The sequence below is a fragment of the Xenopus tropicalis genome, chromosome 2, assembly GCF_000004195.4.
Source record: "Xenopus tropicalis strain Nigerian chromosome 2, UCB_Xtro_10.0, whole genome shotgun sequence".
Classification (NCBI taxonomy): Eukaryota; Metazoa; Chordata; class Amphibia; order Anura; family Pipidae; genus Xenopus; species Xenopus tropicalis.
Genome location: NC_030678.2, coordinates 93,066,937 through 93,083,162, shown reverse-complemented (window position 1 = coordinate 93,083,162; position 16,226 = coordinate 93,066,937). Strand labels below are relative to the sequence as shown.

Genomic DNA, 16,226 nt, shown 5'->3' with positions numbered 1-16,226 from the left:
TGGCTTCAGCCTAAATTTGAGCCTTTCTGCATTAGATCCTTAGTCAATACTAATAGTATTGGCTACAGCTTTAAAATTACTGACAGTAATACTGACAGTAAAAAACTACTCTTCAAAATATGAATGTACATTAAAAGTTACCTATAGGTCATGCAGATAGGGATGCTTTTGTAAGTAATTGTAAGTAATTTTGTCCCAATTGTAATTGGGACATGGGGGATCAGATGTATAATGTAAAAGCATCAGGCAAATATTTTTATGGCAAACTGTAAATACAATACAAAGTTATGATAGAAGTTAAAAAAAAGATTTAATTTCTGGTGTCAGTATCTCTTTACCAACATCTTTTTTTCTTTATAACATTATAAATACTGTATAACCAAGTCAACCTGGAACCACATGATATCAGATGTACCATTACTAAGAAACATTTAAACATTAAAAACCCTGTAGGATAACTTTACCACCAACATGGAAATCAGCATCTCTCTGCAAGATGTATTTTATGTTTCGGTCAGCTGTTCTAAAATATGCATGCTGGGTTTCCTAATGGAAACTCATTGTTGAAGCAAAAGATTTTTGCATATTTAAAAGGGTTAGGACGAAGTCGCTGCGTGTGCCTAATTGGTGCACTGCAAATGAATGTGCAATTAGTCGCAGCGACTTTTACACCGTGATCATAGTTGCGGCGATTAATCGCCCCATGTGTCTTCTCCCTTACAGCTAAAAAGAAGGGTCAATAGCACTGGTGCTCCATACTGACTGAAGTATTATTTAAAAAAAAAAAAAAAAAAAGCTTTCCATTCCTAGGAAACCTGCAGAAGTCATAACACCAACAAATGTGTTTATATCTCTTTAAAAGAAGTTGACTTCTCTCACTACTGCTCAGATTTCAAAATTACAGTTACATTTGCATCCTATTCATTTGGAATTCCATTACTCAGAATGTTTCATACCAACTGAATGAGCTCATGTCGAAATGGGGTGTATACTTACTAAATTTTGGTGCAAAGGTTGCTACTGTCCATCTGCTCAGGAACAGGTGCTACGGTCAACACCTATTCACCTTAATAAGGCAAGCAGGACACAGCGGCACAGACAATGCCTCAACTTTTATTATCCATGTTTTATGCAAAAAGGTATACCAGATATACAAGGGCAGGAATATTTTTGTAGCAGCAACTAAAGGCCTAATTTGTTGAGACATGCTTTTCCAGTCCAGGGCAAATTCAAACTACAGTTGTTGACTTGAAGTTCTACAATTTCCAATTGTCCACACTTACTATATCAACCCCTCTAATAGTAGTTATGTTGAAAACTCTTACATTTTGCCTTCTCTTCATCTCGACCTCTTGTTAGAAGGACAAGTCCCACTATCAGGTTGTTGAAATGTAACCCTTTGGAGGTTCCACCAAATGAGCAATAGATGACCTAGAAAAAAAAAAAGAGTAAAGATAGTGGGTAACTTTAAGCTGAATGCAATATCTAAAAGCTTAGCAATCAAAGAATTGTGAAAAAGCACCCCCCCCCCCCCCCCACAAAAAAACAGCTTTACTTGCTACGGTTTGCAACAGGTATCACGTAGCACAAATTATGGAAATTGTGATTACTGTGTTTCTACCCGAGAAGTTTTAACACAAGCGCTGGAGAATCATTAAATTAAACATAATAACAAGAACATTTTATGACATCTTAAATTACAGATATGGGATGCATTAAACAGAAACCGGTTAAAAAGAAAGCTCGGAATTACAGAAAGGCCATCTTCTTCTTCTATAGCAGTGATCCCCAACCAGCGGCTCGTGAGCAACATGTTGCTCTCCAACCTCTTGGATGTTGCTCCCGGTGGCCTTAAAGCAGGTGCTTATTTTTGAATTCTTGGCTTGAAGGCAAATTTTGGAGGCATAAAAACCAGGTGTACTATCTCCTATAGGCCGGCAGTCCATATAGGGGCTACCAAACAGCCAATGTTTTATGCTTGTGTTGCTCCCCATGTCTTTTTACATTTGAGTGTGGCTCACCGGTAAAAAAGGTTGGGGATCCCTGTTCTATAGCCTCCATTTTACTCAAACAATTCAAAATTTTAAAACATATTACCTTTTTCTCTGCATTAAAAAAACAGTACCTTGTAATAAATCCTTATTTGAGGCAAAACAATCCTAATGGGTTTATTTAATATTTACATGATTATTTAGAAAACTTAAAAGTATGTTGATACAAATTATGGAAAGACCCCTTATTTGGAAAACGCAAGGAGGTCCCGAGCATTCTGGTCACCAACTTTACAAATCTGTAAATTACTTTAGACGTATCATAATGAAATATACACAAACTACAAAAACATTTTTTAGATTAATTTAGAATTTAGAATTAACTATTTCTTTGAAAATTACCCTTCCTGTTTGCAAATGTGTATTTGAAAGGGAGCTGTTAAAATTCCCCCATTTAAAGTTGCTTCTTACTTGGTAAGCAATGAGCTTGCAATCCATGCTGCTGCTGCCAACTGGATAGTTTTAGAGGTTTAAACCTTGTACACTTGTGCAGCAGCCCTATGACACTGTAACGGTGCAAAGAATTTGCAGTAGATTAAGCTAATCTTCTGGTCACTTTTTATTTTGTGTTTAAATAAATTTAAATTTACACAGGTGCATTATGACTGACTAAACAAACAAAACTTAGAACATAAAACCACTTAAAATCTCAAGGACTGTGTAATTTTAGTTTCCTTGCAGCCCTATAGTGATGCTAGGAATAGGATTACCATAGCAACTGGCCATGACTCATGAAAGTTGCTGCCTACTTTAACTTAATCTGTCTATCACATGAACTGTCATCAGCTCCTATAACTCTTGAAGGCAAGGGTGAATGAGCCATCAACAAAGCACAAAGCTTCATGGTATAAATACTTGCTTGAAGGGCCAAGTGAAACGAGTGATTCAAGCTTTCCATTGATTTCATCCGTTAAGATACAACACTGACCATAGTAAGGAGTCTATATGCATATACACTGACCATAAAATTCAATTTCTGCATTTTTCATTATAGAACAGCACCAGACCAGAACAAAACAAAAATCTGAGCTAATGCAGAGAAGTCTTTCTTTAATTTCCCCCATGGTTATCTTATTATCCATGGTAATTCCATTCCAGAGGCAGAAGGCATGAAATGATTGCAACCAAGCTGGGAGATAAGTGGCTTTATTTTCCTTCACAGTTTATATGTCTTTCATAAAAAGAAAAGGTTCAATCAAAGTGCAGCCATTCCTCACTCTAATTCACAAACGTTATTGTTATGCATTCTTATTACTGTAATTTACTGTATGCAAACTTCTGCTGCAATAGTCTGACTGCAAGAGCTCTTTAATAAAGAGCATGTCCGCTGGAGAGTGACATGGTTAAACAAGCACTGTCGCAGGGTTTTGCCAAGCAGATGCGCACAGTCAGTAAATAAATTGTGCCAGCTTAGCCAAGAGTTCTAGAAGGCACTTTATCTCTCTGATCCTAACCCATCAGTGAAATATATTTTTCTCCTTCTGGCAGTCTAAGAAATGTTTACAGTGGGCATAGATTTGTGGGCATATTTTAATTCCATCTGAATGGAAACTGATGGAGCAATAGAATACTGCCCCCGGGACAGTGGAAGCATGTAGGTGAAACGTTTGAGAAGATTATTTAATGATCTGCGAGAGCATTTATTATCTGCAACACTATCACGCGCCCTGAGGCTATTGTTAACCTACTCAGCCCTCTCTGATGTCTCAGCAATACAAAGAACTACACAACAGTACTTTTTTTTTCCACAAGGGACCAGTATTAAATAAACTAATTTTTTAGACTATTTCATAGCCTCTGGAATGTTGTTAAACAGTTTCCTTTAATCCTTTGCTTAACTTCTTCACCATCAGCGCATTCAATATAATGTAAATGCAGAAATTAAAGGGATAGTTACACAATAAATTTTTAAAAATAAATTTGCACAAGCAACAGTATAAATTAGAGCACTGTGCCAGTTCCCATGTTTGTCCATACATACAAAGTTTAGTTTCATAGGAACATTTCATTTTTAAAGTTCACTTTTAGAATGTTATAGATTGACCTATACTTAGCAAATTTTCAACTGGTCTTCATCAAGGAGTAACATGACAAATTAAGTTTAAGGGCTCTGCCACACGGGTGAGAATTTTTTTTTTTCAGTTTTATTTTGCATATTTTATAATTCAAACAAATAAACAACAGAAAAACAAGAGAGAGAGGAAGGCAAGAAAATAGAGGGGTGAGGCTAAGGTAAAAGTTATGAATGTACAGGATTAACAGTTGTCCATATTCACAGACTGTATAGGTCCAGCCACGTGTCCCATATGGCACTGAATTTCTCCGGGGACCCTCTTGCTAGGTAAGTCAGTTTCTGACTAGGAAGGGAATCATCCACCAATTTTTGCCAAAATTAATGGGGAGGAGGATCTAAAGACTTCCAAAGCATTATAATGGATTTCTCAGAATAGTAGAGCAACTGGAGATAGCACAGTCTAGAATTAGATTGGAAGTGCAGGTCTCTAGTCAGTTCTAACAGGCAGAGCTCTGGAGAGTGTATGTATGTATGTATGTATGTATGTATATCTTTATTTATAAAGCGCTACTTATGTACGCAGCGCTGTACAGTAGAATACATTAATACAAACAGGGTGTTAATAAGATAATGGATAAATACAAAGTACAACAATAAATACGGATAGATACAAGATAAATACAGCTGCAATAAGTTAAGAGTCGAGGACACAAGAGGAAGGAGGTCCCTGCCCCGTAGAGCTTACAATCTATATGGGACGGTAATTTACAGACACAAATAGACAAATGCGGTATAAGTGCTGTAGGTCACAGTGGTTGACATTACAATACAAGTGCTAGTTCCCAGATCAGGTGCTGGGTGAGTGCTCCAAAAGGTAGTCTTTAAGTTTAGTTTTAAAAAGACTGAGGGAGGATTCTCTCTGGAGGAAATCAGGGAGGGCATTCCAAATGTAAGGGACAGCAAGGCAGAAAGGTTTAAGGCGGGAAACAGCAGTATAAGTGGGGGGCACAACCAAGCGGTTGCTCTGCGAGGAACGAAGGAGTCGGCCAGGAATGTACGGAGACACAAGGGAAAAGATGTAGTGAGGAGCAGAGGAATGGAGGGCTTTGAAGGTTAGGAGAAGAAGTTTGTAAGATATTCTTTTGTTTAGCAGGGGAACTCTCCTGGATGAGAGGAGAATTCTGGCAGCAGTATTTAATATAGACTGTAGGGGGGAAAGATGGGAGTTAGGGAGGCCGGTTGAATATTTGGGAGGGCAAGCTTCTCATCAAGAAACTAACACTTTGCCCCAGAATCTCTGCATCACCGTGCAGGACTAGAAAACATGAAACAGAGTGCCTAATCTGCACTTGGGAATGGGGGAGATGTCAAGGAGAGAATCTGTAGAATCAGGAATAGCTGTGTACTTTTTAACTGGATACAGTTGAATAAGCACCCCCAAGTGATAATGTGTTCCTTCTCCTTTAATCACATATAAATCACTTTAGAAAGCTTGAATAACAATAATGGAACATTAAGGATAGCATGTGTAAACATGTAAATGAAGACATTATATTCAGCTAAAATTAATCGTAGTGTAATCCATTCTTCATTGCTTGCTTTTAGCTTCATCGCTATTCTGCTTTGTCCTAGATTATGTATGTGAACTGTAATATCATATCTGCACAGATCTCCAATATGAATACAGTTATATATCTGCTCCAATTAACTGGCCCACTTTTTCTTGAGCCCAAGCTCACTATTATCCAGGCTGCCACAGTGTTACATTACATTTTTAAGATTTAATATTGCATAGTTATCAGTTGCATTAATTCTGATTTGCTACTTTATTATGACATAGCTTGAAACTGGTAATGGGGTTTTTAAATTTGGTGTGGGCATGATCCATGTCTTACATTCTCCTGAAAATGAATACAACAGCAGTGAAAATGTGTTGTGCATAAGAATTATGTCTTGAAATATGACCCTGTGAGTGCAGACCTTTTGGAATCATATATCATGCAACAGCATCTAGTTACAGTATTGTGGCTACACTGAATTCTTTAAGACAATGAAGCATTGGAAGTCAATTGTAATAGGTCGGAACTTGCATGTGGTCCTAAGGTGATTTTTGAAAAACATGATGGGTTGATGTTCTTATTAGCCTCCTATACATTACCGTCTGTTTAAAAGAAAATAAGTGCCAGATAAGCTATACATAGAAACAGGGTATGTTATTTATTTAATAATGCTAAATTTAGTTAGATAATGTCAGGTTTAGTTTAAATTGTTAACAACCTGACCACAATCATGCCATGTAAAACAATATACCCATATAACTGATGTAATAAATATGATTTATATTTACTCAGGTTCCCTTGTCTAAAACATTACATTTTTTAAGATCAGAAGCCATTCATTGAGACTATGCTACAATTAGCTAAAGCAGAAAGGGGACATATGATGTGCCTTTATATGAATATAGGTGTGGAATGTTTTCCAGCCTGGGCTTGGTCCCAGCAAACATTAACAGATCCTAATCAGAGTACGTGAACTTATATTTCTATGGCTGACCATTCACTCGTCACTCCCTTCCAAGGAACATTAGACACCTGCTCAGAAAACATACAACATACATTTTATAAAAAGAACGGTTTCCTAAGACATAAGTTGAATAGAAAAAGATCAGTTTATATAATACCCATATATATTTTTTGTATTGTGCCGTCTTTTCTGGGAGTTATATTGAATTCATCATAGGAGGTTTCGACAAGAGAAATAAATAACATGGCCAGCAGCGCCACATGTTCTTTTCTCACATAGTTAAAGTTGGGGGTAATAGCAGAATATAATTTGGCAAAAAATATTTAAGGATCTGCTTTAAACAAAAAAAATAGGCACTGAATCTTATAGTCTTGCAGCTCAATGAAGTCACTGTATTTTAACAGTAGACACTGTTTGAAATGCTTGCCCCTGCCATTTTTATAAAAATTTTACTTATATAAAAAAAAAAATTTGATTACAATAAAACTAACCTTTTTTTATATACGAAAAGGCTTTCACTTTGCAACATGTTGCCATAACAGAATCTATTTACAAACCTGACAGTTGAAAAGGTAATTAATGGCTATCCTCCCTTCACTGATTCAATAAAGTCTTCTCAAATTGATTTTAGCTGTTGTTTCGAACTTGGTTATCTAGGCAGCTTCTGAATAAACATATTACCTTTCTGACAGATACTCCTATTTCTAATGGGTACATATAGATAACAGCATTTAACAAATGTTCTTTTTTTAACTGTTAGAGAGACCATTAACACATTCAACCCAATTTTAATGGCAACACTCAGTTCTTCCAGACCGAGTCAGCAACTTCTTGACCAGTGCAAGTAAATAAACTAGCAAAGGGGATGGAAGATATAAACTATGAGGTTAGATTGTCATGGTTGGGGCTGTTTTCTATGGAGGGGACATGATTACTCTGTACAAGTACATTAGAGGGGATTATAGACAGATAGGGGATGTCCTTTTTTCTCATAAAAACTACCAGCGCACCAGAGGCCACCCCTTTAGATTAGAGCAGGGGTGGCTAGACTTTTTCCATCTGCGATCGACCGATAACTCCTCCCCCAAGACGCAGCGTACATACGCATTCACGCCGCACTTCCGCATCCCCCCGATTCGTTGCGGTCCACCAGAAATCCACGGGGAATCGACTGGTGGACTGCGATCAACGTTTTGGCCACCCCTGGATTAGAGGAACGGAGCATCCATTTGAAGCAGTGTAGGCGGTTTTTCACAGTGAGGGCAGTGAGGTTGGGGAATGCTCTTCCTAGTGATGTTGTGATGGCAGATTCTGTCAATGCCTTTAAGAGGGGCCTGGATGAGTTCTTAAACAAGCATAGTATCCAAGGCTATTGTGATACTAATATCTACAGTTAGTATTGATGTTGGTATATATGGTTAATGTATGCAAGTGAATACATAGGTCAGTATAGGTTTGTGTGTGTGCTGGGTTCACTTGGATGGACTCTTTTTTCAACCCAATGTAATTATGTAACTATGTGGTCTGTCCAACTGATTTCTGGCAGAAAATTGACCAGATATCAATTAGGCAGGTTTGAAAAGAGATAGACTTGCTATCTGTAGACTGCACCAAAGTCCTTTAGCCACAAATTACATAGGACAGTTACAAAATATTTAGCACCACGTTTCATAATAACCCTTTCTTTTTATCATTTAAAATTCCCTTTTTGGAGCATGTGGCATCAAGCATTTACAGGATGATATTATTTATAGAATCAAAAGTGAATTTATGCTAGAGGAGTTCAGGATGGCAAAGAGACTAATAATTTACTATTATATACTGAAGATGTGGCATAAATTGCTCCCTGCTCACCAATTCATAGCTCTGAACTTTGGCATTTAATTACAGAACAAACAGATTTTAACTCAGAAATGGTTTCAGCTAAGCAATAATGTTGTGCATGGGTGATTCTCAGCTAAAGATTTCTCTGTCTTGCAAAACTTACAACATTACATATGCTGATAAATGAGGGCATGGTGTGCAAAAAATCAGTTAACACATTTAGGATATCAAAGATTATTGCTGCTTATTCTGCTTCTTTTCCCCACAGTCTGAGTGATGTTACATTGATGACCAGGTAAATTAAGGTGAGCTGTTTCCCAGAGTTGGAATATTCTGCCTCGTGTTCTTATTTGTAAGAAAATGTAAGTTAACTTATGTAATGTTCAGTACTAAAAATATAGAACTTGAAATATATTTATGCTTGTTTAGAAGTACTACAAAGAAATTGTAATCCAGTAATTAAAGGGGAACAATCATGATTTCATGAACAAGGAAGTACCAACTAAAAGTGAGAAGAGCAGTGACTTTAGTATGTTATAGAACTGCCTTCCTATTCTAAGCAACTTTTCACTTGGTCTTACTTATTTATTTCCTATAGTTTTTTATCTATTTGCCTTTTTCTTCTAACTCTTTGCAGTTTTTTAATGGAGGTAACAGACCCCAGCAGCCAAAAAAATGTTAAAAAAAAATTTGTTTTTCTATTCTATTCTGTTCTACTATTCATTTACCTTCCTCTCATTCAAACTGTCCCCTCGTCGCTAAAGTAATTTGGAACCTGAATTGGACCCCTGAATTAACTAAAAATCACAAATAATAAAAAATTGAGATAAACTGCAGATTGTCTCAGAGTATTACTCTCTACATCATACTATGGGGGAGATTTATTAAGACACGAACGCTCCGAGCGTATTTTCACCAATTTTTTCGCACTCGCGCGACTTTTTCGAACGCTTGTGCAAAAAATTCGGAAAGGTTCTGCCGCTGTTTACAATCATTCGGTACGAAAATTTTGTGACATTCAGATCGCCAATACGATATTATCATGACTAATACGTTTTTTTCGTAAGCAATTTCGTGATATTTGCGATCTTCAGAAATTATCGTATCCAATCCGAATTTTTCCCATTCGGGATTCAAACTCATGTTTTATTGAATCGCCCCTAAGAGTTAACTCAAAGGCGAACAACCCCTTTAAGGTGGCTCCTCTATTGACTCATGCATAAGTCTCTCACATCTCGAAGTCTGCAAGCTGCCAAAAGTAAGGTAGGAAGGTAAAGGTGGGGAGTGGAAGCAGCAAAACTAATATAACATCACTCAAACGGTGCAAAAAAAAATAAAAAAAAAATACATAAATAAAGCAACATATTAAGGAAAACACCTTATACTATATAAGATTTTCAGACTGTAGATTTTGATTTCATGATTCTTCCCTTTAATCATATGATTGTAGTCTATACTAACATATGTATTAGCTACATTTTGTAACATAAAGAACATTAAGAAGCAATATAAAAATAGACCTGTCAGACCTCCTGCACTGAAACTCTAAAGGTCCCGTGTATGGGCACTTCCAACGGGCCTGCCCGACTGATATCTGGCCTGAAATCGGCCAGATCCCGATCGGGCAGGTTAGAAAATTTAGTCAGATCGGGGACCGCATCGGCTCATTGACCGACTTTACATATGCCCGTCATTATAATTAGATTGTTTGGCCCCAGGGCCAAATTCTCCCGATTCATAGCCCATTCATAGGTGGGGGATATCGGGAGAAGATCTGCTCGCTTGACGATCTGCCAGTGTATGGGGACCTTTAGGGTGAGGGCAGACGAAGCGTTAATTCACTTCTCTCGGCCCTGCCCATTTCTGCCTAGGTGAGAGAAGCGGATCGGTGGTCGGCCTGGAAAAAGTTTGCATTCGCGCTTTCCAGGCCTCTCTCAGGCAGGCAGAAAAGCGGATTAAAGCTTTGTCTACCCTCGCCCCAAAATCAAGTTTTGCAATGTTCATTGTTTTATATTAGATGAATAAGGCCATCGCCACTGTCCTTTAACCCGGGATATGGGTTAAGCTAATAAGACATATTCCTAATACTAGCCTGCATGGGAGCATATAGTGATAAATGTGTTGACAAATTTTTAACCTGCAAGGAAACTAACATGCCCTGTCCAGACCCAACACAGCCTGATGACTCGATGACCAACCTGCCTATCTCTGATTTCACCAGAGGGGGCTGTGGGCATGCATATATAAATCAAAGTAAGGGTTGGGACTGGGGGTTACGGACCAGAGAGGCCAGCAGGTAAATCTTTGGTTCCAGTTGGTTTGGCCGGCCTGCCATAGACGAAGACACAATTTTTAAAAAGTCGCAACAACTTTTCCACACAGCAAAAATCCCATGTGATTAGTCACAACGACTTATACACTACCCTATGGTGGGAAAGTCGCCGCAATTAGTCGGCACATGTGTCTTTGCCCTTTCACTAATGTGATGTATGTCAAACAAAGCCATTACTCAAAAAAAAATAAAATCCAAAGGAAAACATGTCCAGTGTTTGGCAAAAAGCTCAAATGTTTTGTCCCACACACTGGATTGTTTTCCCAGATGACAGCCCAGTGTGCCATTAGCCTAAAAGTCATAATGTTATAAAACAATAATCTAGTGTCTATAAAAGCACAAGAAGTGTGGGAAACAGTCCTAGAGAAAATGGAAAGGGAAACAAAACCTTACTTCAAGGAATAAAAAACACGATTTTGCCTCTTTAGGGTGAAGAGACACTGAGCTACTAGTAGCAGCTATTTTTTCACGGCTACTAAACTCCAGAAAATCCCCTGCCATAGACAATACAGAGCATTGCCTTTGCTAAAACACATGTAGAGACAGTTAGAAAATGATCAGCATTGTCTATTTTAGTGGTCATGACAAGTAACTGCTACAAGTAGTTCCATGTGCCTTCACCCTTATGGATCGCTGGTAAAGCCTCACCTTGAGGATGCAGTGCAGTTTTGGGCCCCAGAAAGACATTAATGAACTGTAGAGAGTGCAGAGAATGAAACTAAACTGGCAAAGGAAATGTATGAATTAAACTATGACGAAAGACTAGTGCTTGGGGCTGTTTTCTTTGGAGCAAAGGTACTTGTGAGAGGTCATTGCTCTTTTCAAGTACATTACAGATAGCAGGGGAACTTTCATTTAGAGGAAGAAACAACAAGAGGCCATCTCCTTTTAAGGTGGCCATACACTGTAAGATCCACTTGCTTGGCAATACCGGGCTAATTTGGTCGGTTGGCCCTGGGGCCAAACAATCGAATTACAACAGCAGATACAGGCGCAGTTGGTTCGGGGACCAGACCAGATTTTTCTGACTGAAAACTCAAACCTGCCCAATCGAGATCTGGACGTTTCAGGCCAGATGTCGGATGGGCAGGCCCATCGTTCGTGCCCATACTTGTCCCGATAAGCTCCTAAATCAATCAAGGACCGATATCAGCAGCTAGAATAGGTCCATGTATGGCCACCTTTAGGATTCTGACAGACTGGGAGATTAGTCTCCTGTGATAAATCTCCCCAAAATGCCATCCCACCGGCTAGAATGTAAATCGCCAGTGGGATGGCATACACAGCGCAAGCGGCACGACTAATCTCCCTGTGTGTCACAGCCCTAATGGCTAGACTGCAAACAGGAAGCTATTTAAAATGGTAGCTGATATCTTAAGCAACTGGTGAAAGCTTCTAGGGCTCTTTACTACAGAATGCTTTCTACAGAATAAATATATAGATCTAGGTGGCACTAATGTGACAAATCTATTGGCAGTAAAATGCCAAAATAACTTTCCTTCTCCTTTAACTCAGAAGTATAAAAGTCAATAGGAAAGCAATTAAAAACTACAAGTCAGAGGGGACAGAAGTTGTATTTAATTACTATAAATGCTATAAACTATGTTTTAAAGTGGACCTGTCACCCAGACATAAAAAGCTGTATAATAAAAGTCCTTTTCAAATTAAACATGAAACCCAAATTCATTTTTATGTTAAAACATCCAAACCCATTATTAAGGCATTTAAAAATCCCAGCTGTCAATCATATATTGCTTGCCCCGTCTCTATGCCTTAGGCACCACCTAGATGTCACTGCACATCTCACTTTCCCCCTCCCTCCTCCTCATCTAATTGTGTAGCCAGTGCAAGAGTATGGGCATCTGGCCCCCCATTCTGGCACATAAACAAGATTTTGGCATGATACAAAGCCTGCCTTCATAACAGTGTCCACAAAATGGTTGCTTGCTTTGATTGAGTAATTCCAAGATGGAAAGAACAAGATTTATATTATTTATATAGAGTAAGTAAAGTTTATTTTGCTCAACTAACAATATAGAAAATAATTTGGAGTTATTTCTTAGGGTGACAGGTCCCCTTTAAAATAATCCAGAAGGCAAAGATAGAAAATGAGAAATGGATTGCAGCCTGGCAGTTACAGGCCCGTAAATTTCATATCTGTGGTGGGCAAATTATTTGAAGGTTTCTTAAAGGGGAAGGAAAGGCTAATTCACTTGGGGGTGCTAAAATGTTAAGCACCCCCAAGTGACTTGAATCACTTCGGGGCTGGTGCCCCTGTTAGGAGAACACAGCACCAGCCCGGGGCACCTAGGGCGATGCGCTTCCTCCTTCTGGCTTCGTTTCCCTGAGACTTCAAGTCCGGCGCATGCGCAGTAGAGTGAAAAAGCCGACTTCTCTGTTAAAGTTCGGCTTTTCACTCTACTGCGCATGCGCGCGCAGCGAAGCAGGAAGCGATCGCTGCTACCCCGGGCTGGTGCTGTTCTCTCCGTACATGTGCACCAGCCCGGGGTAGAAGGTAAGCGATTCAAGTCATTTGGGGGTGCCTAACATTTTGCTTTTCCTTTCCCTTTAAGGGATCATATTCAAAATAATGTCCTAGAGAAAGGCATTAAGAGCAGTATTCAACATGGCTTTATGAAGGACAGGTCATGTCAGACAAATTTAATTGCTTTTTCTGGTGAGTAGTAAGAAGTTGAACAGCAGGGCTGCAGGTGATCTATAGATTTTGTCAAAGCATTTGATAAAAGTCCCATAGGGTTCTTTAATAGGTCCACTTTTGTTTAAAGGACATGCAAACCCCTTACACAAAGATTTAATCAGTGGATAGCCTCTGTGAAATCGTTCAATACCTGCCACTCTGGTTGTCCAGAGGTTAATAGTAATGGTGCAACATCTCCTTAATAACTTAGATTTCCTTCTCCTCCTGTAACCCACTCGGCCCCCCCGCCCTCGGGAATTTGCTTTGATTCCTGGCTTGCCAGACATGCTCAGTTGTTCTAAGCTCAGATTACTAAACACGCCCCCAGTCTAGCAGCCAGTAAAGAGATGGCATTGCTGGTTCTCATAGAAACTCAGCTTTAGCTGTCTGCTTCAGCTTTACCATTACAGTGCTCAAACAAAGCAGAATTTTTATCAAATACAGTTCTGCCTGTTTGAGCCTGTATTCTTGATGAAATGTATGATGAATCACTTGCACATTTAAATGTAACTGATAATGTATCAGAGGAAAAATGGCCACCGGGTGAAAGCTGCTATTTGCTTTAGGAAAATGTGATGGTGCTGGCAAGAGGAGGGTATATATGCAGTACAAATGATGCCATTTGGGTGGGGGAAACGTGCCAAACTGATATACATTGTAGGCAAATGTAGGCTTTACATGTCCTTTAACTTGCTGATTAATGACTTAGGGGTGGGTACTATAAGTAATATATCAGTGTTTGCAGATGACATAAAACTATTAGTTCCCACCTTGACCACCACCATAGAAAGAGTTAACCAATAAATGTAACAGGCATCACCAATGTGGCCATTATACACAACAAGGAAGTTTAAAGGAGAAGGAAAGGCTACGTCACTTAGGGGTGCCAAAATGTTAGGCACCCCCAAGTGACTTTAATCGCTTACCTTGTACCCTGGGCTGGTGCCCCTGTTAGGAGACAACAGCACCAGCCCGGGGTACCTGTAGCGAACGCTTCCTCCTTCCTGCTTCGTTTTGACGACAAATTCCCGGGACCGGCGCATGCACAGTAGCGTGAAAAGCCGACTTCTCTGTTAAAGTTCGGCTTTTTCACTCTACTGCGCATGTGCGCGCGAGCGAAGCAGGAAAGAGGAGGCGTTGCAGCTACCCCGGGCTGGTGCTGTTCTCTCCTAACAGGGGCACCAGCCCGGGGTAAAAGGTAGGCGATTTAAGTCACTTGGGGGTGCCTAACATTTCAAATAGGCTTTCAGCTTTCAAATACGAATCACTGACCCCTGCAGCCAAAAAACTATTGCTCTGTGAGTTTTATTGTTATTGTTACTTTCAGGTCTATTCAGGTCCTCTCCTATTCATATACCAGCCTCTCATTCAAACAACTGCCTGGTTGCTAAGGTGACTTGGATCCTAGCAACCAGATAGCTGCTGAAACTCCAAACTGAAGATCTCCTGAACTGAAAATGAAAAAATAAATAAAAAAATACAAATAAAAAATGAAGACCAATTCCAAATTGTCTCAGAATGTTACTCTCTGCATCATACTAAAAATATAAAAAAAATGCTACTTACTCTTAAAGGAGACATTTTATATAAAGTTCATATTCAGTTATAATATTCATCCTCCCTCAAAATGTTAAATGATGCAGAAAGAATGATGTTTTGAAAGCATTTTACTTCCTAAAACTGCCATTATATGAGAGCTGCACACACAACCTCACTGATCAGAAGTCAGAGCCAAATGAGACATGGGAGTGTAGCTTCAGTCTCCCACAGGAACTGGTCACAGCACTGACTGACAGGCTTTACTCAGCAGCAGCAGGGAAAACCCCTCCCTCCTTCTGTGTCTCTCTGCTTGTGCTGCTGCCGGGGGGGGGAGAGGAGCGAGTAGAGCAGGAACGGACTACCTGTGACATCGCTAAACCCCGCCCACTCTATAAATATTCACTTTAAGTAGGTGAGGTTGTTATAGAAGTCTATGAGGGCCGGCGGCTCTGAGCAATATACTGAAGAGTCTAAACCGGAAGCTGACATAAGGTCTGGGTAGAGCACAGTTTTCAAGCAGTTATGGACATATTTGAACCCAAAGGTATTAAAATAAAAGCACTTCCTTCTATTTTACGTTATTTGGCATGGTTTAGTGCATTGTAAAAATTTGTGGTATATATCCCCTTTAAGACCTCTAAATCCAAATAAAATTCTGCAAAACATTTACTGTTTCTTTACAATAAGCACACCCATTTAAAGAAGAAACAATGAAGAATTCAACCCAAAAGACTAAGCGGCTTTCAGGTAACACATTTATGGGGTAATGTAATAAAAGTCACTTCGTTTGCCCAGGAGCAGTAACCTATAGCAACCAATCAACAGGTAGTATTTACTGGTCACCTGTTTAAATGCAAAAATCCTATTGGTAGCTATGGGTAACTGCTCCTGGGCAAACGCAGTGCCTTATATTACTTATGGGGGATAGTTTCTTACCTCTGCAACCTTAGGGGGGACCCCATCCCCAAGGACTTCCCTTATAAAACATTGCTGATTCATGTAGTAGGAAGGTCCTCCACAAGTTCTCTTGAAGGCATCTTTCAGCCTCTTCAGTTCAACGTCAGTCACTGCATTTTAAAAGCAAAAGAGCAATTATTAGCATACCAAGTTATTACACATATACTAATTACAAAGTTATTACACGTATACTAATTACCAAGTTATTACACATTGACTAATTAAGGTGCTGGGCTCCTCTACAGTCAAATATATTGCATAGAAACTAATGAAACCGTAAACCACAAT

General features: G+C 39.2%; 1 protein-coding gene across 2 annotated transcripts in view; it reads right to left on the bottom strand.

Annotated features, from left to right (window-relative positions):
- usp32 (ubiquitin specific peptidase 32) overlaps positions 1 to 16,226 on the bottom strand; it is a 111,802-nt gene that overhangs the window by 68,610 nt on the left and 26,966 nt on the right. For both annotated transcript variants that reach the window (XM_012957447.3, XM_002933823.5), the window contains exons 2-3: positions 15,918 to 16,048; positions 1,326 to 1,431 (exon numbers count right to left, since the gene is read on the bottom strand). In XM_012957447.3, coding sequence (XP_012812901.1) covers positions 1,326 to 1,431; positions 15,918 to 16,048 — 237 coding nt within the window. The remainder of the gene's footprint in view (positions 1 to 1,325; positions 1,432 to 15,917; positions 16,049 to 16,226) is intronic.